Here is a 22,003-nt window from a genome sequence, read left to right on the forward strand (position 1 = left end):
CTGGGCAAAATCTGATCTCGTTCCCTCGGAATCTCGCGAGACGTCGGACGTGGTCCCATCAAGGCTATCTGCGCAAGCGCTTGACGGCGACGCACTACGAGGCATTGATGCGGCGCACAATGGAAGCTTTCATCCTGACTGAGTAATGGCAGCGGGCTGTTTTAGTGAGGGAAATGAATGAAATGAGTTCCACAAATGATACTGCTGATTTGACTAAACAAACAAAGCGGCCGCCCGCCCGGCACTTTGAAAGTTCAACTCATTGACTGCCATTGATAACTGTAGACCTAAAGTAATCATTACTCGACTTACTTTAGTCTGTTTAGTATAGTTTAGTACTTGAACGGTACTTAAATGCATAAATGAGTATTTGAATCCTTAGGTAATTTAGTAATTAAGTATACTTAAGTCATGAAATATAGTACTTAAGTACCTAAGGTAATGGATCAGCTTTCCGAAAATAATTCTTTACATCAGTACTACTTACCTAAGTAGTCAATTATTTTGGCAATTTTCATCGAAAGTAATTGTTATTATAGTTACTTTAAAAACGTAGTTACTTTTCGTACTTAGGTATACTTACGTTCAGTGGACCCGCAGGTTGCAGCATCCCCGGCTTATGTTTTTTCACGTTACGAAGTGCTTTTTCGTCCCCTTTACGGCATTTTTCCCACTTTACGACATCAACAACTGTCATGACCTGTGGGGTTGTTACTATAGTTACTTTAAAAACTTAGTTACTTTTCGTACTTAGTAAACTTACGTTCAGTGGACCCACAGGTTGCAGCGTCCAGGTTCCAGCGTTTTTTTCATGTTACAAAGTGGAATACCACGTTTTTTCGTCCCCTCTTTACGGCATTTTTCCCGCTTTACGACGTCAACAACTGTCATGACCTGTGGGGTTGGCTGTGTTTATGTTTTTCAGAAGCTGAGATTTTGAGATTTTAGTAACTTTTGAAACCCATAGAAAGTCAGGAAAAGCTGATTTTCATTCAAAGCAGAACCCGATGACTTTTGAACAGCCTCTTATTCGGTACAGCTTACAAGGAAATGTCTTTTTAAAAGCTCCAATCTGGAGCGCACGCTGCCTTGGCCAACAACATCAGTCAAACTGACTGATGAAGTTCTTCACGGCCCATGCCAACATTAAGTATGCTGTGACATGGATTAGGCAAAAACGGTGATATCAGGAAAGGTTATTTGAAGACAAGCGCATAGACTACCTCACAGAGACTTGCAGAATGGCCGGAGGCTTTTCAAAATAACCTTTCATGTGCCAAGTGTGCTGGCAAACACAATAATGCTCTTTAGTGATCGGGGCCGCTGAGCCATTCTAAACAAACAAAATGAAAGTGTTTAAGTTTTTTTTCTTAATTCATTAAATGTAGGGCTTGAACGACTAAAAATTTTTATTATGATGACAATTGAGTAAAAGTCAATTAGAGGCATTCTTGATATTTTTAGCACAGGAGAGCAAACCTTTTTTTTTACGACTCCCCAAACGTTTTATGTGACCCTGCAAAGTTACGCTGAAAATATATTGGTTCAATATGTAGAAACAAATAAACATAAATTAAGAAAATATAAGCAAACTCATTGCGGCACATCAATATTAATCACATTGCAATCGAAAAGAAAATTAAAGCAAACTTACCTAAAAACGTGCAAAAAAAAAGCTTGAAAACAGCTGCGAAAAAAGATAACAAAATAACATAGGGACAATTTAAAGTGCAAAACAATAGCAAAAAAAAAAAAAAATAAATTAAGGAGTATCGACACCAGTCCTGGAGGTTCTGCGTGATTTTGATGTTTCGGTCCTCGCAACACACCTGATTCAAATGATGAGCTCATCAGCAAGCTCAGCGGAAACCTGGTAACCATCTTGAGCGTTTGAATCAGGTGCGAGAGAGAGAAAGAGAGGAAATCAGGGGAAAAAACATTGGCATTGAATTCTCTATTTTACAGCAAAGGACCAAATTGACTATTTGGGTGGATGCCTTTTGGTGTACTTCCGATCGAGTGCTTTCTGAAAACATCCGAGTAAGTGGTAGAATCCGATTTGAAACACACAGACACACAAACGATCCCAACACGTGTACGTATTTGGCCGAAAAGTGCCATAAATAAACTTTTATTCTATGGATTTATTAACAAGCCACAAAAAAGTCCACGTCTGCCCAGCACAGCACCGAAAGCGCCCACCCCCCCGCCCCCCGATAAACTTGATCTTCTTTCAATCCTTGGGAAAAAAAAAAAACAAACTTGGTAATACTGTGCGGGATGGGTGGGCGGGGGCGGCAAAGCAAAACACCCCTTTAACGCAGATACTTTTGAGAAAGGGTTGGAAGCTGGCTCGGGGGGGCTCCGATGAAAACGCTAACAGCGCCGAGCGGGAAACCGTGAACACCCCCGACGTTTGCGTGGCAAAACCCATGCCGAATGTGCTTGTAGCCTTTGTGCCGCGCTAACTTTTCCCGTTTCCATCCAAAGTCCGCCGAGATATCTCCCCCTTTCCGCTTCCTCTGCTGTTTTTTTCGAATAAGTGAAATGATGGCTGTCGCGGGCGCAGCGAAAGAGGAAGGCGAGCTAGAGAGCGAGCGAGCCCCCGGATTTCTAAAGGAGGGCGTGGCTTAAGAGAGGCCCGCGGGGGCGGAGCTCATCTCTCGCGGCGGGCCGCCTTGCACAGCGCGCTCATGATGCGGGCGAATCTTTCGCACAGCTCCAGGGTGGAGTAGGCCGGCGCCTTGGGGGGCTCCTCCTGGAAGCTTTTGGTCTCCGTAGAGCAGTCCAGTAACTTGGGCAGGAAGTCCGTCAGCTTTTCTTGGAGCTTGGCTGTCGGTGGAAAAGACAAAATGAGTCCATCCCGCCCGCCCGCTCCGCATCCTCAAATGAGCAAATATTCGGACGCCGCATTGTTTCCCGCCCGAGTTACTATGTGGAAACAGCCGAGTTGTGTGTGAGTTAAAAAAAACAAAAGACAAAAAGCTCACATTCCATCTCCTGTCCCAGGTAGGAACACCAGCGGTTCCTCATGTCTTCCACGGCCAGCAGGTCCCTCTCCGCGTCGTGGGCCAGCAGCAGGGGGATGCACGGCACCACCAACTCGTTCATCATGCCCAAACCGCCGCTCACCTCCGCTTCTTCTCCCGACTCAAACATGGCCGCCGCTCGCTCGTTTAATTTCTGCCCGCCACGAAACACATGACACGGAATGCGCCGGACCGGGAATGTCACTCCATTCGCCGCCGCTTCGTATAAAACTTTCTCATGTATTTGATTGGGCAACTGAGTCCAAACTCTTAAATCAAGTTAAGCCCATGACAAAATGGAAGCGGCAAACCTCGGACACGCACATAATTGCTCGCATTTAGGAGCAGCCGGCCTCCAGTGTTTTGAACTAGCTGGCTATTTCTGGGATAACTCCAAATGAGTTTCGGAGCCGCCGGAGACAAGCGATCATCGCTGCGTGAACGTAGCGCTACGCCCACGGTTCATCGTTCATTTCCGAGGATCTAGCCGGTGAAACGAGAGAGAGTGACGCGGACTTCAAAAACGTCTCGCTCAAACAAACTCGGTGACCTCCTACTCGGAGAGAGGGGGGTGGGGAAAAAAAAAAAAAAAAAAAAGTTGTTCCTAAAAACCAGCTTGGCGTCCGGGGATTCAAGGTTGGACACGCAAAACAAGCGAGTGAATTAACTATGTCAATGTTGGCAGCGTTTTCAATTAAAACAAGAGCAGGAGGTAAACGAGCCGAGCCGAGCCGAGCCGGGCCGGGCCGGGCCGGGGGTTCTGGACGCAGATCTGAGGTGACCGACGGGGCCGCGTCCAGCCAAAATCTGAGGTTAGCCCGGGACATGCTAATGCGTTTACACTCGCTGGCCCTCCTGCTTCCTATTCCCGCTCCAATGATTACATTACAAGCACAATGCTGGCGTAAGGTTACTGAGTGCAGACCGTTGGTGATCAGCTCAAATATCCACGGCGAGCACGCAGTAGGAAAGCTCGGTGGGAATAAAAAGGAAAGAAATGGAATACAATAAAAGAAATAAAATAAAAATGTGAAATTAAACAGAAGGGGGGTGTCAAAAAGAAGAAGGGCTTTCGTTGTCATTTCCAAAAAAGTCCTTCAAGTAGAATATTTGGTTGGAAAATAAACATGTCTCAGCAACAGCAATGAAGCTTCATGATGCTTCATGCAGTAATATTATTAGAATTTTGTACTCCTTCGGTAGTCGCTGTTGGTTTCGTAAAAGGGATTCAAAGAATGGTAAATTGATGTCATTTCACAAAGCTTCACGATGCTTCTGAAGCAGTAAGATTTTATTTTTACTTTTCTAGATGGCGCTGTCGATTTAATAAAAGAGGTTCACGAAATGGTAAGTCGTAATTTCATCTTGGGATGAGAATATGAAGCTTCAGGATGCTTCATGAAACAGTAATATTTTTTTTCTAAGTCACTTAGTTTAAAAAAAAAAGGCTTCACGCACGATGCTTCATGAAGCAGTAAATTTGTCTCTAGATGGCAATCTGTTCAACGTAGCGCTTTAGCCACAATGTCGCGCCGTTTCTCCTCTTTCTTTCTTTAAACCAACAGTGCCATCTAGAGGGTTAAAAAAACAAACACAATTGCTTTACGAAGCATTGTTTTCTCATCATCGTGACTGAGGTTTCTGACATAAATAGAGGAGGAGCGTCACATAGAATTACCAGTGCAAAGTAGAGAAGCAAACATGTGATCGCACATTTTAACTCACCAGCAAGCAATCGCGACGGTAATGACCAAGGAACTCTTCATCATGTCCTCTGTAAAGCCCCTTGCACAAAAGCGCTTTGTTGTATTGGTACGAGTATATTAGATATATCAGCGCCTCCGCATACCTGGGGAAAAAAACAACAACAACAACACCTTGAAAAAAAAAGAACTTTGTCCAACAATTATGACAAGAAAAAAAATGCATCTTTCAACATAACAGTGAATGCTTACGCGTCGTCTTTAATTTGTTAGCGTTCAAGTTGGTTACGTTTGCAATTCGAGCCTCCCAGTTCAAGGGGGCTGACTTAAGAAGTCGCAAAAGTCCAAGTTCCCACGTCCCTCGAATGCAACATTAGAAACACATTTTTCCTCTTGCGGTCAATTGAAAATGACACCACATGTGCTCAGGCAATGAGCAACCGCAGTCTCACCCGTTTTCCAAGTTTGATCACGTGACAGTCGCAAGCTGTGCCGTGATTGGTTTCCTGCGCCATGAGTACATGCGATGCCATCTTCAGCCAACAAGTGGCAAAATGTCATTAGGAATTTCAAAATTCATAAATGGATTCATAAGAAAATATTTCCATTGAGTACAAGTCATCATACTTATTAAATAAATGATATGAATGTATTGATTTGTACAACTTTTGCTTTTCGTGCGTTTACAAAATGTTAAGATAAGAACAATGTGCCTGTGTGACCATACTTTGTCTTGTGGAAGAGCTCCAGGCCAGTTATCATGAAGATGGTGGTTTCCCGGAAGTTCCTGTAGTCCTGATGCCACGTCTGTGTTGAAAAATATTAATTACGGAAGGGGCAGCCCATTGAGAGAAGTCGGGTAAAAGGAATGCACAATAGATAAGGGAAAGCCCAGCTGACCTCATACTCATCCATGCTGACCTCCTCCGGCTTAATCAGTTCCAGTTTTGCGCGTGCCACGTTCATAACGCTTTTGCATCTGTGGGGGAAGGAAAGTAAGGCGCCGAGACTCACTGCGGTCCGCTCCGATGGTGAGTCATTGTCAAGCGATGAAACGGACCGGCGTGCCCCCGGGCCATAACTTGGCCTAATGAATCACTCTTCAGCGTTGAGAGGGAAAGTGAAACACTCCTCCGGAGGCTCCTAATTCAGGCCACGTGCGCACGTAAATCTAATTATCTTACTCAAAATAGAGACGTGAGAAATCAATTTTTCACTTAGGAATTTGGAGGGAGGCCAACGAGCATCGGGAGGAAGATATCGGGATGCGGCGTTAGAGAAATGACACGCGGTGGGATGGATGACCAGGAACGCATTGTAAATACCGAGGCATTGCTAGAATCACTCATGTAAAAAGGCATTAATCATGTTTTTGGGTTTAGTTTTAAGAGTCGACCTAAAGTTGAGGGAAAAGAAGTAGCAATGTCCCTGTGCGATCTGTCTTTGCCTTTCCAAGGAGTGCCTGACTAAAATAGTACTCATAGCTCTCTACTACCTCCTGCTGGCCATTTTTGGGACGGAGAAACCTTGTGCCAACGTTTCTTAAATCTGATACCTTTTTGGGGACGTGAACTGCTTCTGCTCTGTAAACATGACAACATACCAAAGCTACATTAAATGTAAAGCTGAGAAAATCAACGGATTATTCGACAGTAAATCAATAAACCAAATGGCAACTACTTTAATAATCGAGCAATCATTTATAAAAGGTATTGTTTGACAGAAATTTGTCCAGATTTTCTGATGTAATTATTGTCTGATTTCTGTCGTCGTTCATGAAAGCAAAATGATTATCTTTGATTTTTTTTTTTTAATTGAAATATGACATTTGAAAATACGCTCCAATTTACAGAACGATGACCGAACCAGTAATTGAATCAATTTCATAAAGCTTGGCGATTATCAATCTCTCTCATGTGGCATTAATTGATTGTTGTTTAGTTGTTTTTTTTCTCTCCCCACTAAACAATGCTAAATAACAGCAATTGGCTCGTAAAGATTAATAGGGGGAAAAAAAATTGCGATGCACTTTAATGCAAATGAAATTTTATACAATCAATGAATGAAATAATCGACAGAATAACCGATTCCAAAAATATTCTATGGCGGCAATCTAATTTAATGCGACATTGTGATGAAAATGCCGAGAATAACGTACCTCTCGTCAAACGCCAGGTTCCGGTCAGCAAACTGAGTGAGCAAAGTCCTCTCAAGGATCTTCTTGGGCGCTTGGTTCTGGAGGAAGTAGACAATGACGTGCTGAAGTCGGTAGTCCTTCTCTGGGGGCGTGTCCTCTTGGGCAAACCTCACAAGTCGAGCATATTCCAGCTTGAGGGCCTGAGCAGTAAACAAACCATGATGATTAAAAATGCAGCTTGCTCCCCAGGTTTCTTCAAATGGATTTACACTATTAATAAAATGTGCTTGCGGGGAATATATACCATAAATCTACATATTTTTGACACTTATTGAAATCTCTCGAGAGGAAACAAATGCTGATGTAATCATTATAATTATTCAAATGAAATTGTGTATTTTTGAAACCGTGATTTTTGCCCTAGGTTTGAAAATTGGAATAATTGTTTAGGACTAGGAGGGAAAAGTATGAGCCCTGCAAATTTCAAACATGTCTAGGTGCCCAAAAGTCCTATTGTTCTCAGATGGTAACTAATATAAGAAATAATAATAATAATAATCTGGAGAAAAAGAAAAGAAACCTTGCAGCGTTCGCTGCTCGGGCCGTAATAATCAAGTTACTGTTTGAGAAACTTCTGGAATGCCAGGATGCAAAGAAGAGGAGAAAGACAGTGATTTACAGGAAAAAGTGGAAGTGGGCGGAGGGAGAATGCGAGAGGTAAGGGAAAGAGAGCGTACCTTAAAAAAGGCCGCCTCGGGCCCATTCTTTTCATAAACGCTGCAGGATTTGCCAATAGCCATAATTACACCCTGCATGTTTGGGGTCATCATTGCCTGCCCGGGAAGCAGGAACTGCATTAAACAAAATAATAGGCTCTTGTGATGGAACAAGTGCGGGCAATCACTTTGAAAAGGCTAAAACTACACACATGCCACAAGTACATCACTCTGCAGCCCATGCATTTAGCCCGGTCCTCGTAGAAGAGAGCCGCCAAGTCTAACGCTCCAATGCATATTCCTCTTTGGGATCGTGTGCATTCAGAGAAAAAAAAAAAACACAACACACAAAAAGCCGTGACGGCTGTGAGTTTGAAAGTCCTCAGAGCCAGGAATTCCGGAACGATGCCCCGTTCACATTGCCTACCAGAGGTGTTGGAGTAGGCCTGACATTTATACGCCTTAAATTAAGGCACAGTCTTACTTCCAAAGAGCCACAATTTCTTTCAGCACAAAGAATCTTGTTTTAACACCTCCTCATTCTGATCCAGGTTTCCTGCTTATTCCCTTACACACTCCTAAGAGATATGATCACAAATGTGATATTTGATCCAGGGTCGCTGTGACTGGCTTGACATTTTTTTTCTGACGTGTACACTAATAGGCAAGTCGGGGGGCAAGAACTTTCTTTTTTAACTGAGGTACCCAAATTCCCCTAAGGCTCTTTTCAGACTTTGACTCAAGTCACTGAGCCAGAAAAGGGCAAATCCAAAACTTCACTTCCACTATCATCAATTCTTGCATAAAATCAATGACGGGCAGTCTGAGAGGTGCTTCTATTTCTCATTGTGTGTAGAGGTGGCAAAGGGTTTGCTCCAAAAGGCCAACCTATCTTTTTTTTTTTCCTCCCCCCCAAAAGCGAGTGGGCTTAAAAACAGACTATTTAAAACAGCCATGCAAGAAGAGCTTCCTATTATTGCATTTTCAGTCTGAAGCCATTCCAGACACGGAATTCCATCATTTTGAAGCATCAAGCGTAGCAAATATGTAGAAAGCGCTATTCTATCACACTTAAGAAGGGTGCGCCGGGTCTCGGTCTACCTCATCATCATATCCCCCTTCCTCTGACTCAATGACAAAGGTCCCCACATTGGGAATGGCCACTTCTACTGTGTGCTGGCCAGGGGACTCATCCTCCTTGACAAAATCAGAAGAAGGGATTGAGGAGGTGATCAAGTGGACTTCAGGCTGAGGGCAAGCGGAAGGGTGAAGAGACTGCCGAGATCATTGGATAGATGGGAAAGCAAAGGCGGAGGACTGATTGGATGTACACTAAAGTCAAAAAATACAGAAGATTCTAGAAAATAAATATATATAAACAATAGTACATTTCCCAAGAAGATTAAAAAAAAGTTTTTAACTGAAATTTCAACTGCGCTCAGCAACATACTACTTTGCTTATCCTCCTCGACTGATTCTCTCCTCAGTAGTTTTAGTCTATTTAGTCTTTGCCGGAAGAAAAAGCACATTTGAGTCCGCATGTTTTGTTAAAAAGTGATCAGTAAGAACGGCAACTGTAGCAAAATCATTTACGTCTCACACACCAGCCTATATGGAGCATTCAAGCGCTGCTAGCCAGCAGCCAACGTGAGCTAAATGTAACAATGTTTGCTTCTCTCTGCAAATTACAATATTTTTTTTTCCAGTGCACTTTAACTAAAATATGTTTACTTTAGAACCCTAGTAAAATTTGATTATGGCTGCAGGACTTTCAATTGGAAATATGTGCAGTAAGCACAAAGGAATATGTAAATACAAAGTAGTAATAAAAATAATAATGGTTGCATCTTTCTGAATGAGTTTTCCTCTTACTTTTTTCTCAGTTAAAATAATAATAATAATAATAGAGTTAATTTCATAAAGAGCTCAAAGCAATTAAAAGGTAAAATATGACACCAAATAGAAAAGGGCGAAAAAGTCAACTGCAAAGAAATGCTACAAAAAATGGTTTGAAAAGATGAGGATTTTAAAAGAGGCCTTAAACGGTCTTGTGCACCTGCTGGGTTAAGAAGAACAAGATGGCCATGCTGGCAACAGCTCAACACGGACCACTGAGACATTTTTGGCAGATTTAACAAGCCCGTAATGCAAAGTACTGTATATCGTGTTATTTCTCTTCTACGCACAGCAGTTAATAGTGCTTCGGGGCTTCTCTCGTCCAGTTCGGCAGTTGCTCTCGAAATGGCTCTCTCCGTATCCTCCTGGAGATGTTTGGAGTCAATGGTGGGCGATGGCTGCTCCATGTACTCAAGATCTTGCTGGGGCGCTAGAGGAGAACAATTCGAAACATAGCTGTTATTTTAATTGAAATACGAGCAGATGTACACCGGCCTTCACACAGAAAGGTCCCGTTTCACCAAAATCCATTTCCCCCACTGTTTGACACATTAGATACCAAACGCTTGAAAAACATCACTGTTGGCGTTCCTGTCTCAAAGGATCGTTCAAACGTGATAAAAGGACATCAAAAAAAGAAATACATGAGTGCGGGACTGACCTGAATTGTCAGGGGGGCTGCAGTCGATACTCATGGGCTGGGGTGAAGAGGAGGAAATGGAAGTGCTGGATGCCGATGCCGCCGCAGCCGCCGCAGCGAGAGCCAACTTTTCCTGTTGGGCTTTATGAGCTTGCAGGGCATTCCATTCCTCAATCTCCTTGTCAAAGAGCTCATTGTCCTCCTTTACATACTGCTTGAGGTCCGGCGGAAGTTTGTCCAGGCCACTCAGTATCTGACCCGTTTCTTTGTCAAAGTCTTCTGTGTTGACAAAAGTCATGACATAAACACAACAGAACATACAGTGAGTGCAATGAAAAGGATTTGTCACCCTCCTGTGAAAATTTTGATCGTATTCGATGTTAAAACGTGTCCATTTATTGCACCTTCCAAATTTAATTTGAAATAGAACTTAAAAGGGATACAGGACGAGCAGTGCTCCATATTGGCTGGCGTAATTATTGTCAATGACCTAGCACAATGTCTTGTTCATTTTTGAAACAAAATCAACTCCTTCAAATGTACTGATTCAGCATGAATTTTCACAGTTCCAATTTGAGTAAAAAAGTTTCTAACTTTTATAACTTAACTGTGAACTCTTCCATATCGCTTGCAGATAATTGACTTTCAAGCGAATCTAGTTGTTTGTGCATACCTTCTATGAGAAAGGGCTTCTTATCATTGATATACATAAGACAGTAGGCACTGGCATTGCGGTAGCCTCCAAACGAGTCGCGCACCAGCTCCTCCCACGAGGATTTTGTAACAGAGATGTCGTTGTACTTCATCCAGCAGCGCTGATGCGGGTCGTAGATGTAGGCCCAGTAGTGACCCGCATTGGCCTGGCCTTCGTGGACCAACACCGCATGAAGCCGGTAGGGAACCTTCAATGACGCAAACAACATTTTCAGTTCATATGAATGCAAGCGGTGTATTTTTTTTTTTTTTTTCCAAAATGAATAACCGCTAATTATCACCTGCATCATTGATTTGTCCGAGTACATAAGATCAATGGTTCTGTGGATTCTTTTTATACTGTCCTGGAGATCTGACGGGATGCAAATCATGCAAAGTAAGTTTCCTATGTATGCTATCCAAAATGGATAAATATTGCAATTGCCATGATAGGCAGTCATTGAAGGAGGTGCAACTTTACCGCGGGTGTCATTTTCCACTTCGCTCCTCCATCGGTGGAGGCATCCCTCGAGCACCCTCAATTCCTCTTCGGTGATGTGGCGAGGTGCGGGGTGCATGGGGAGATCGGGAGGTAGCCTGGACTGGGTGAAAGGCTTGTGAATGGCCGCCCTCTGCTGCTGATTGGAAGCGGGGCCCGAGACGGAGCCCGAGCTCTCGGCGGAAGCCGAAGAGTCCTGCTCGGCCAAGCTGCTGGGTGGAATACGTGGTTTTTAACAGGAACGTTGGAAAATGAGCTCCATTGTTAAACCGAGGATTTGCACGAGTGGCAGGATGCTGGATGGGTACTTTGTAAGGCATGTTTACTAAGGTTACTCACTATTTATTTGAGGAGTTTGGCAAGTTATAGACAAACGATGAATTTCAAGTTTGTACAAGGTTTCTTTTCGAACAAACCTTCTTTGATTAAAGTAATAATCTGGGATGACTGAAAAAAATATATCTTTTAAAAAAAAAGAAATCTTTTTTCCAGACAAAAATACTTTTTTTCATGAATATGAAACTCACCTTGGGGGAGGCAGCTGTAGTCCAGTAGTCCCACCAGGAGGTGCTGATGAGTCAAAATCTTCCACGGGAGAGGTACACACAGGCTTACTGGAGGCAAACTCCATGGCGTACTGGAGGACATCTGCAAGAGGGAACCTCTTGGGGCCAGAGCCATAACTCAGATATCTTGGATGCAAACAAACGAAAATAGAAAAACAGGAGGACAAACAACATCCTTAGAATGCTGTGTTGAATTTGGACTGATTAAAGACAGCACAAAAAAAAAAACACCATATACCTTTCCAATCTCTGCTGGAGCAGCGTCAAATGCTCTTTTAGCCTCCTGATTTCCTCTCTCTTTATTCTGGTTATTTCCCTGTTTCTGTCCATGTATCTAACAAAAATATCAGAAGGTTTGAGATTGCAAATATTCACAACAATTGACAATATGACCTCATGTCAGACAGTGAGACAAATGAAAGTGAAAGTGTCAGGCTGTCACTATAGAATCTCTTCAAATCGATTATTCTATCAGTGATTCCATCGAATAATTGAATAATCACCTGACCCCCAATTTTTTCCTTAATAATAATAATAAGCTGCTCAATATTATCTTTCATAAATAACATTTTGTATAGACAAAGAAAATGTGCCCATGCTAAGCGGATAGCAATCGCAATTAGCAGTAGCACACTGGTGATTACCAATTGAAGTGAACAAATACTAACTGCCATTTAGTTCACACGCAACATGTTATATGCACAGTACACATTTAATAGAGTCCTTAAATTCCCTTACAGACGATGCTTCAACATCCCATGAGCAAAACTTTTTCCCCCCCAGCCTTTCCCTCAATAATAAATCCCAAATAAGAAATGAGAATCACCTGTCCATGTAGAGCATGGAAGGAAACTCCAGCTTGTTGTGGATCTTCTCAGGCCGCCCAAGTGCTTGATTAAACTCAAATCTTGAAAGCTCGAAGGTCAACACAGGAGGGAGTTCAGTGAACCAGTGCTGAAAGAAAACAATGTTACTCTGAAATGTTACATTTTTGAACATTGCTTGATGAGACTTACCTCTTGTCCGGATCTGGCCGAGTTCTCTGCAGAGTGCAGGGATTCGATCTCCCCTTCGATCATTGCTGCCTCAAGACACTCGTGGAGATCTTTGAAGCCATTCACCTGTAGTGGGTACTGGCCAAACATCTCTGTGTTTTCAAACTTTTTACCTGGGGAGTGACAATTAGCTGAATACAAGAGCAGGATGACAGCTGTTTGTGCTACAAGATGCTGATTGAAGTTAGAACTAGCTCCGTTTCTCCTTACGATACAAAAATAGGACGGGAAAAAAAAGCAGCGGATACTAGCAGACACGCAGATGTGGCGTTAAGTTCAATTTGTGAGCAGCGGAGCCCACTGGCCCATGTTTTGATGACTCCGGGCCACTATTGTCACGCATAATAACCACAATGTCAATCAGTTGTCAAGGTCTTCCACGATCAATGCATCAGCACTTCTCTACATGGAGAGCATCTCATTAAGACAAGGTCACCTTTCATTACCAGGGGCAAAGATGTGTTTTATAGCGACTGCAATCCACCCGCTGCAACGCTTTCTCCAACAACGTCACACTTTTGCTTTTTATTGATTTCAATTCGACACCTCCGCTCACCTTCCAGGACACCAACGGCAAGGAATCGTCCGTAGAAAAGCTCCACCATTGGGTTCTTTGGCTTGTCCTCTTCCCTGGAAAAATAGTTGGTACTCACAAATATGCTTACTTTTGATGATTAATGGGACGTTTAGTATATGTCGTTACCCATATTCGTCAGCCTTCATTTGGAAGGCATCCTCCAGCCAGTCCAAGAGCTTGTGAGTGAACTCACTCACATCCTGCTGTAGAGCAAAACAAAGTTGTAGATAGAGTAGAGCAAGACTACTTTGGCACTGGCGGAGCCACGATTGGGGGGCCCACCCCTGGAATCCGCTTTGACTCCCCAGGTGCCACTCCAGATAACTGACGTGTCGTGCCAACTGCACCTATGTTGGATTAAGCATCTCTGGCGAAAATATGCACGCACGTTAGCGCGTAACTTAAAGGTAAATATATCTATAAATATTCATGAAAATATCATCCTCCCAACGTTGATCAAGAAAATGTTGCAACCATTAGCTAGCTCTAAAGATCAAGACCACCGGTTGCATTGTCTGCCGAGATAATAGGGGGCAAGTAGGGCAAGAAATGGAAGTCGTCTGCTGATAGGCACTAAGATGGACCTTTGAGATGACTCGCCTTCATGGAGGAGTTCACAAATTGCTGAATTTCAAAGACGTCAAGACTGCCTGCGGATTTGGGTCAATGCATACCTAACCTGACGAATAGCAAGCAAAGTGACGTGAGTGATGAGCGGCAAGGCCGGGTGCTTGACCCCAGTTAAGCGCTACAAAGACGCCGGCTTAGTGCGACTGCTTATGTGAGGAGAAGGACCAAAGAGTTTTGTACTCGTGACATGATGGGGGGATGTGTTTTTGCGTAGTTCAGCAAGGGATGATGTGGGTTTGATGATGAATTAATACAGATATGAAAGGTTAAGTAGCCCAGAGTTACTGGAGCTGAGTTAGCAAAAAGAAAATTCACAGTAAAGCCTGCAGAACTTCAGAGAAGTCACAACAAGAAAGATTTCAATTGTTGGCCAAAGTCATTCTGTAAGCATTTGTGGCCTTCAATGAACAGGGCGAATATATTCCCGCCCTCAGTGACATGGGGGTTATAAAATAACCGACATAGCATTTTTATTATGAAATTGTTTGAAAAGTACTGAGTAAATACATTACGATTTGATGATTGACTGTTGAGTGGGTGTGATTTTACTTTGTTAACTGTAAAGATACGAAACTAAGCTTACCTGCTGCGACTCACTGGACTTAAAGGCGTCCTTGAGGATTTCCACTGCTCGTGACGGATCCACATATTTCCTCTTGGAACCAACCATTAGGGAAAAGAGTGTCCTCAGCTCTTGCATGAAGGGAAGGTTCCTGTGTTCCTGATAAGAGGAACGCCAATCAAGAATTTCAGGATTCAAGATTAAGGGAAAAAGAGAAAATGAAGGAAAAAAAATCCTAACGGAAGAAAAAGGATTAAAGAACAAGAAAAAGGAAAAAAAAACACTTAGGAATGACGAATACAAAAGAAGCAGGAAAAGAAAGAAGATTCAAGGAAAGTACAGTAAAATAAAACCCAAGCTAGGCAGCAGCTATTGGCCAATGCCTGATTTTGTGATGAATTGTGGGTAACGTGCATGCTGAACTTGCATCCGCCTTTGCAGTTTTTCCTCTTACCTTGTGGTTTCGAGGCATGTCATGGACTCGGGCTGGCGGAGAGTAGTTGAGCACCAGCCGCTGGAATTCCAGCAGGTTGAACAGAGACTAAAAGATGAAAATTCAAAGAACGTATGATAGTCCTTTCCCACGGTCGTTTGGACAATGAATAATAAGGATAAGAAAGAATAACCGGCTCTTACGTTCAAATGCAAAACTAATCAATTGCAATTGTCATGAGATTAGGTTTTGTCAATAATTATATATATATATATATATATATATATATATATATATATATATATATATATATATATATATATATATATATATATATCAAAAAATCATTAGACTTTTGACAAATTTCAGATCGTGTTATGAAAGGAGAATGTTGTTGTTGACAGCAAAAGCAACAGCCAGAGGTCATACGGCGAATGCCTTCCACTAAAAGACCGCAGAATCACATTACAGAGGAGCCAAGCAACATGTGATAAGAGTGTCCAGTGTTTAACTGGCATATTTCAGATCAGCTCAAATTATATCATTAACTCAAATGCAATATATGGGCAGTCTTGGTCTTGGCTGAAAAAAAAAAAAAAAAAAATCCCTTCAAAAGGAATGTGCAGTCCAGTATGAAAATGGACATTTTTGCAAATTCACCCAGGGTCTTTAACAACTCCCGAAATGACTAGATAAAATGACTAAATAATGACATGAGTGTTCCTTGTATATAACTGCTGTAAACAGAGTACATAGAGGTTAAAAGTTCAAATAATCTGCAAATATCTGTCCGATAGTTGAAGACCCATAACCGACCGATGAATCAGTTTACGCGGTAGTGTTTGCGCGCGTTTGTTATTCTATAAACGGACCACCGCTTTGAAGCATTCTGAACAAATCACCGATGGTTGCAGCCACACCGGCTGAAATGATGTCATGAATACCGTTCTTTGTGCATTTGACTGGAAAGCATGCAGGCAGGCGCATGTGCGTTTGGGTGCACCCACCTGAATGACAGCACTGAACCAGCAGGTATTGCCAACATTTTTCAAGCCTACGGGGCAGTTGTCGATCCTCTTTCTGTCATGCGGGTTGGGCGAATCGCTCCATACTTCTGTGTGAGTGCGCTTCAGACTTGCCTTGTTCTCCGCTATGCTGGCCTCCAAAACTCTACGGATAGCAATAGCATCTTACGTCTGGTAATAACAATCTGATATTATTGTAACTCGCTGTTCAAATGTTAGTTCATGGGCCAATGATTTCAAATCAGTTTTCATATAAACTTAACATTCATAGCTTTGGCATAACTTGCGTAAAGGGAAATTCCTTTTTTTTGCCATATTCAGAACTACATAAATAATATTTGGACTGTAATCCATTTGATAATGGAATTATTAACGCCTTTAAAAACAGACTTTTCTAAATGAAAGTTGCGGCTGGCGACCTGCTGATGGCCTGCTCTTCATCGGTGATGCCGGTCTCCCTGAAAGCCCGGTTGGACTCTGCCAGGCTGAGGGCAATTGCTCTCTGGAGGTCATCTTTGTCGTCTCCCGTCAGGTCGATGACATCTAAAGCACAAAAAAGCCCAATGAATGGAAATATTTGATTGAAAGTGCGCTTTCACGTTTTCCTTCTCTTCCTTTTCATGTCGCTCGTACTTTACATGGAAAGGCGGAAAGGCTTACTTGAGTCTGCTTGGCTGCCCACGCTGATATATCGGTCGTTGGACACCTGAGAAGTCTGATAGTATGTTGTCTCATCCTGTTGAGGGACCTTGGCATTCTTCTCGGTCAAAAACGCCACAGCCTCAGCCAAGTCTCCGTTGCTCACCTGCAACAAGCCCTTACAAGTTAAGGCCTGAGTGATTCATTGTATTTGCAATGATATCACAAGGTGACGCATCGCAGATATACCCAATTGTTTCTGTAGTGACAGGTTATGAATTGAGATCATTTTTTGGAAGTTGTCTTTTATTTTGGGAAGCTCCATATGCTTATATGAGCTTAAATGAAAGCCCACAATGAAATCGGTAAGTGTTTATGCCATACGGCCACTAGGTGGGGCATTAAGACAAGAAATAGAGCTGCATGTGAACAAGATTTTTGAATTTTGCAAGAATTGAGCGTTACTTTATTTTTGTCACTGTTTGTAACTGGACATTATTCCAAACTCGCAATATCGTTTTTGCGGAGGAGTTTTTTTTTCTTTTGCCGCCATTGCAACAGATTCGCAAGAAAGGTCTGTGCACAAAACAGTGGATCAAACACGGTTTTAACAGAACTTCGAGGGGGATATTTATAGTCAACCTTTATTTATAGTCTACTACCCGATTTGGCTAACTTAGTTACATACAGTAACCAAGTAGCTGTGCAAGAGTAATGTGTTCTATGACTTACCTGCAACGCCTGTTGAAGAAGCTGAACATCTGTTGTGCCTGTGACCTCTCGCAACTGGTTTAGTAGTGTCTGCTGATGCTGTGAAGGAAATGAGAGCAGTAGTTGTTAGAAGGGTAGAGAAACATGACAGATTTATATGTCGGCGTATCAAAGGATAGTACAGCAATCCAGGAATAGTAAACGTTGGGATTGCTGGAACATGCCACAGGGTGGCGCTAAAGCCTCATCAAATAGGAAAGTAGTCCTGTGTTGCCACAGGAGTATGATGAAGTAATTGGTTTGACAGAGGCAAGCTTAGCTAAGAGCTATGTTTAGCATGGGATGTTTGTAGAAGATGTTAAGTACATTTGTACTTGTCTACATGATTGTGATTGCATCTTTTTTTACTGGATTCCCTAAGTGTTTGCATTTATTGTTTGAAGTTATATTTTCTATTTTGGTGCCTCATTCCTGTGTATGCAGTGTTCTGTGGATTGCAGCGCATTTTCCCCAGTAACCTACTGTAATCATATGACCAAAATATTCAATCTTAATGTCTTCAGACAATACCACCTTTTCTCTTTTTTTTCTAAATCGTAGCCGTATTTTATTTCAGGGCAAAAAACTGGAATTTGTACGGCACTGTATGTCTGACAGCCTAATGATGTCAATATAAGCAGGATTGCATGGCCTTAGCACGCACTCTATCTGCAACGCGAGGCTTGATTGAATGCACTTAAAATAATGAGCGAGTGCACTTTGTATACAGAGGCGGACTCACAAGTCCCAAGGGAAGAGAACCGCCTCAGGTTTTCACAGGTGCAGTAGGCGGCACTCAAGAAGGCCAGTTAGTTCAGCAAGGTCCTCTTAGCATTTGCCAAGCTTACATTTGAGTCCTATGCGTATTTCTTGCAAGTTTTAGTGAGATTCAGAACACGGTTTCTCAAAAACTGCCAGAACAAATGAGCACGGCAGCTTTTACTGAAGACATTCAAAATAATAATACAAAGATAGTGAAAGTACCTTTAAAGGCTTCACAGATGTGTTTCTAAAAATGTGTGACAATGAAAACTGAGATTATTTTTGTGTTACCTATTTTTGGGGCATGGCCAAAACAGCTGCCTGGTAACATAGTTGGGACACAAGCATGAGTGACGTCAATGGAAAAAATAATAATTAGTTTAATTGCGATTAGGGCATCTTTACCAATGGCAACATAATTCCTTTGGTTATATAACGCGTTCCAACGCTGTGCTTAACATACAGAACATAGCATAAACTTAAAGAAGAGAAATTCTCAGTTACCTACCCTACAATCCTTCAATTCTTTTCCTGCATCGTTAAACGCATGTGCATGGTCCTTCAAGTCAAGTGACAGAAACAAGCTGCTAAATCTCCGCTATCCTTGCTAGCCATGCTATGTAAACAAAGCTTTCACATACTTTGGACATGAGTAATCTCGACAACATTAGCGCGCCCCAAAACGGAGAGCATTATTTGCAAACAAAACATTGTGTGGCTCATTGAAAGCGAATACAACTGCAAAATAAATGAATACAAAACCAGCGATTGGCTCGGCAATTTGAATTAAGGAGTTAATGAACATTGAACTTGCATGGCACTCGCGCATGCCGTTGCTTATTTCCATTGACGCCACGGTTGTCTAAAATTACTTAAACCTGTTAACCGAGCAATCGCTCGTTCGTAAAGGTCAACAAGCGGGACGCTTATAATAGTTACGCAATTTTCACAAACGGCGTAACATGGGCTCGGCTGCTAACACTCGCTAACAATTAGCAAAACATTGGCGAGTGTGCTAGGCTGCGATAACACAAGGCCTCCAAGAAACATATCATATTCGATTAAATTCCGAATCGTATCGCTTGCATAAAACCCCGCCGCAAAGTCATGCAATTCAGCCCAAAACGCATTGCGTGTTAAAAACAGTAAAACTCAAAACAACACTGCATTGCACTTACGACCAAGTTAGCTAGCCACAGTTAGCATTAAGCTTACCTTTTGAGAATGCTGCTGGAGGACATTCTGCTCTACAGTCATGGCCGATTCAGAGATAAATGCTGACCAAATAGAACCAGAATCAGCAAAACGCGCGTATTGGTTTCGTTCAAGCGACTTAAACGTGGAGGGAATCCCGAGACTGCGACATTACGAGTGCCATGGTAGAGTGAGTTGGCCAGATTGTCAGCAGGCATGAAAACATTGCCACCTCCCACTCATCTGGTATCGATTACTCATGTCTGTGCTCACCAGGCAACGTCACGAATCATAATAACGTTAAGGCGCATTGTTTTTGTTTTTTTTTTTTAACGTGAGGAGCTATTAATGTGAAAGTAAACACATGCGAAAAAAATGGAAATTATCCAGCTACTATTCAGCCCAACCGTTCAACTCTTGTTAAAACTAGATTTTAGCCATCTTCCTTATATGATTTGATTTATGTCGACCTTAAAAGCAATGGATCATGCGTATCGATAGACCTGGGTAATTAATGGTTGGATGGATGGATGGATGGATGGATGGATGGATGGATGGATGGATGGATGGATGGATGGATGGATGGATGGATGGATGAAGATAGCTAATGTTGGATGGATGGATGGATGGAGATAGCTAATGTTGGATGGATGGATGGATGAATGGATGGCTATAGCTAATGATTAGATGGATGGATGGATGATGGCTATGGCTAATATTGGATGGATGGATGATGGCTATAGCTAATATTGGATGGATGCATGGATGGATGGCTATAGCTAATGATCAGATTGATGGATGGATGGTTGCCTACATTCTCCCAAATAGATCATCGTAAGATTCATTTCTTTTATTTTTTTTGGCACACAGGACTGATGACGAGTCACATGGTAATATAGCTTGTAATCAGATCGGTTTCAACGTTCCTCTTTATATTGTTTAAAATAACTAAAGTATCAGTACGTTGGAATTCCCACACACGACTGACTCTTGATTTATATTAATGTGTTATCTGTAGTCAGACACCTGACAGTACTTATCTCTCCTCCAATGGTCTAGGAGGAAAATATTTTCAACATTCAGTCATTTCAATTTAATTTATTCCGTTCAGTTAAGCAGGAAGCGAATGGCCGCACAACTGGGTCACAATCAGAAATAGCATTGTGCTTCGAACTCAAGCAGTCGGCATGCTGCGTTACCGCGAATTGTGCCATCCAACTAGCACAAATGCATATTGATGGCAGTTTTATGAATATGTAAACGACGTGGGCACATTTACATACCGAAACACATATGCTGATGAGAGCGTTCGAGTTGATCCTCTTGATTAATTAAATAAGGCGGTTGAGAAAGACCCGAATGCACTTGACTTTTTGTCCGCCACACCTTTCGATTTATTTTAATTTTTTTGTTCCTCCCATTAAAATCGCTTAAAATCCAAACCACCCAGAATGATGAAAATCGCGATTTTATTTTAGCCAAACATTAGCGAATGTGCCGGGCCGCGATAACACAAGGCCTCCAGTACTGGCGGCGAGCGCTCTTGGGTTTGTCCAGCAGATGGCGACATCTTCCTTACATTCGCAGTTTGCACTTGCACACGCACACACGCTCTCAAGCAGCTGAAATGTGGAATAAGCGATGAATGATTCATGAAAATGATCTCACTGTGTAAATCAAGTTGCATTTTAAATCACAAGGCATGTTTTTAATATTGCATCTCAATCAATATTTTGAACGCGTTCTTGGCCAAACTATCGACTGTGCATTTATATTAGCGATATAAGTAGTCTGCGAGAGTTATTTTCTTTTAAGGGACGTTTTCCCTGGGCTGATACGTCCCACTTTGACCTCAAGGCAGCGGCTTGAGAATCTGGAGCGCTGTCAGGAAGCCAATCAAAAATTAAACGGATGAATCAATCGGCAAAGTCGAGGCACTTGTTTGCCTCTAATTTGACTTGATCGCTGCTTGACGAGATCATTTACAGTTCCGATGTTTGGTGAAGATCAAAGACGCAACTTTTATGGAATGTGCAGAAGTATAACACTGTACATAATTCAAGTACAATGTAGCAACGCAGTGGCGTAGTAAAATCCTTTGAGAATGGAGAAAAGAATCCCAAAGGTGAATAAATGTGTGAATGAGTCCCTGAGGAGCAATATAGAATTTTTCTTTGGAAATTTTTGAATTTTGCAACAAAAAAAATGGAGGAAAGAGCACAATAGTGAATGATTTTATTTTTTTGACACGTTAAAATTGGAATCATTTGAATCAGTGGCTAAATAAAGAACTGGTGGTGAATCGCGACAATAAAAAGTTGTGATTTTTTTGTTGCTGAATAATTGTGAAAATGACAATTTGTGAAGCAAATAAAAAATGGTAGCTCAGATAATAAATTTTTGGGAATTTGCTACTTGGGGAAAAATGTAAACAATCAAGACTGTGAATTTTTTTATGAACGCCTTACATAAACTCCAATCGCCCCTTTGTCTCCAC

The 22,003-nt window shown here is 42.1% G+C and overlaps 1 protein-coding gene across 5 annotated transcripts; it reads right to left on the reverse strand.

Annotated features, from left to right (window-relative positions):
• Positions 1-2,100: 2,100 nt before the first annotated feature.
• Positions 2,101-19,745, reverse strand: usp25 (ubiquitin specific peptidase 25). Of its 5 annotated transcripts, none has more exons than XM_088441384.1 (26): positions 19,528-19,745; positions 17,533-17,610; positions 16,822-16,966; positions 16,581-16,704; positions 16,144-16,306; positions 15,158-15,244; positions 14,725-14,862; positions 13,638-13,714; positions 13,491-13,564; positions 12,896-13,047; positions 12,706-12,833; positions 12,118-12,213; positions 11,841-12,005; positions 11,296-11,522; positions 11,117-11,187; positions 10,795-11,023; positions 10,143-10,400; positions 9,772-9,911; positions 8,687-8,833; positions 7,607-7,702; positions 6,891-7,069; positions 5,633-5,711; positions 5,460-5,539; positions 4,755-4,878; positions 2,991-3,183; positions 2,101-2,832 (listed from the first exon to the last, which is right to left on the reverse strand). In XM_088441384.1, the coding sequence occupies exons 1-26, from the start codon at positions 19,567-19,569 to the stop codon at positions 2,657-2,659; spliced, it is 3,468 nt and encodes a 1,155-aa protein (XP_088297510.1). In that variant the 5' UTR covers positions 19,570-19,745; the 3' UTR covers positions 2,101-2,656. The 5 variants fall into 5 exon arrangements, with proteins under 5 accessions (XP_088297510.1, XP_088297511.1, XP_088297507.1 ...); XM_088441385.1 differs by having other exon boundaries at positions 7,607-7,720; positions 11,296-11,525; XM_088441381.1 differs by lacking the exons at positions 7,607-7,702; positions 8,687-8,833.
• Between the last annotated feature and the right edge of the window lie 2,258 nt (positions 19,746-22,003).

This window comes from Hippichthys cyanospilos, chromosome 18 (genome assembly GCF_059441005.1).
Source record: "Hippichthys cyanospilos isolate Australia breed blue-spotted pipefish chromosome 18, RoL_Hcya_1.0, whole genome shotgun sequence".
Classification (NCBI taxonomy): Eukaryota; Metazoa; Chordata; class Actinopteri; order Syngnathiformes; family Syngnathidae; genus Hippichthys; species Hippichthys cyanospilos.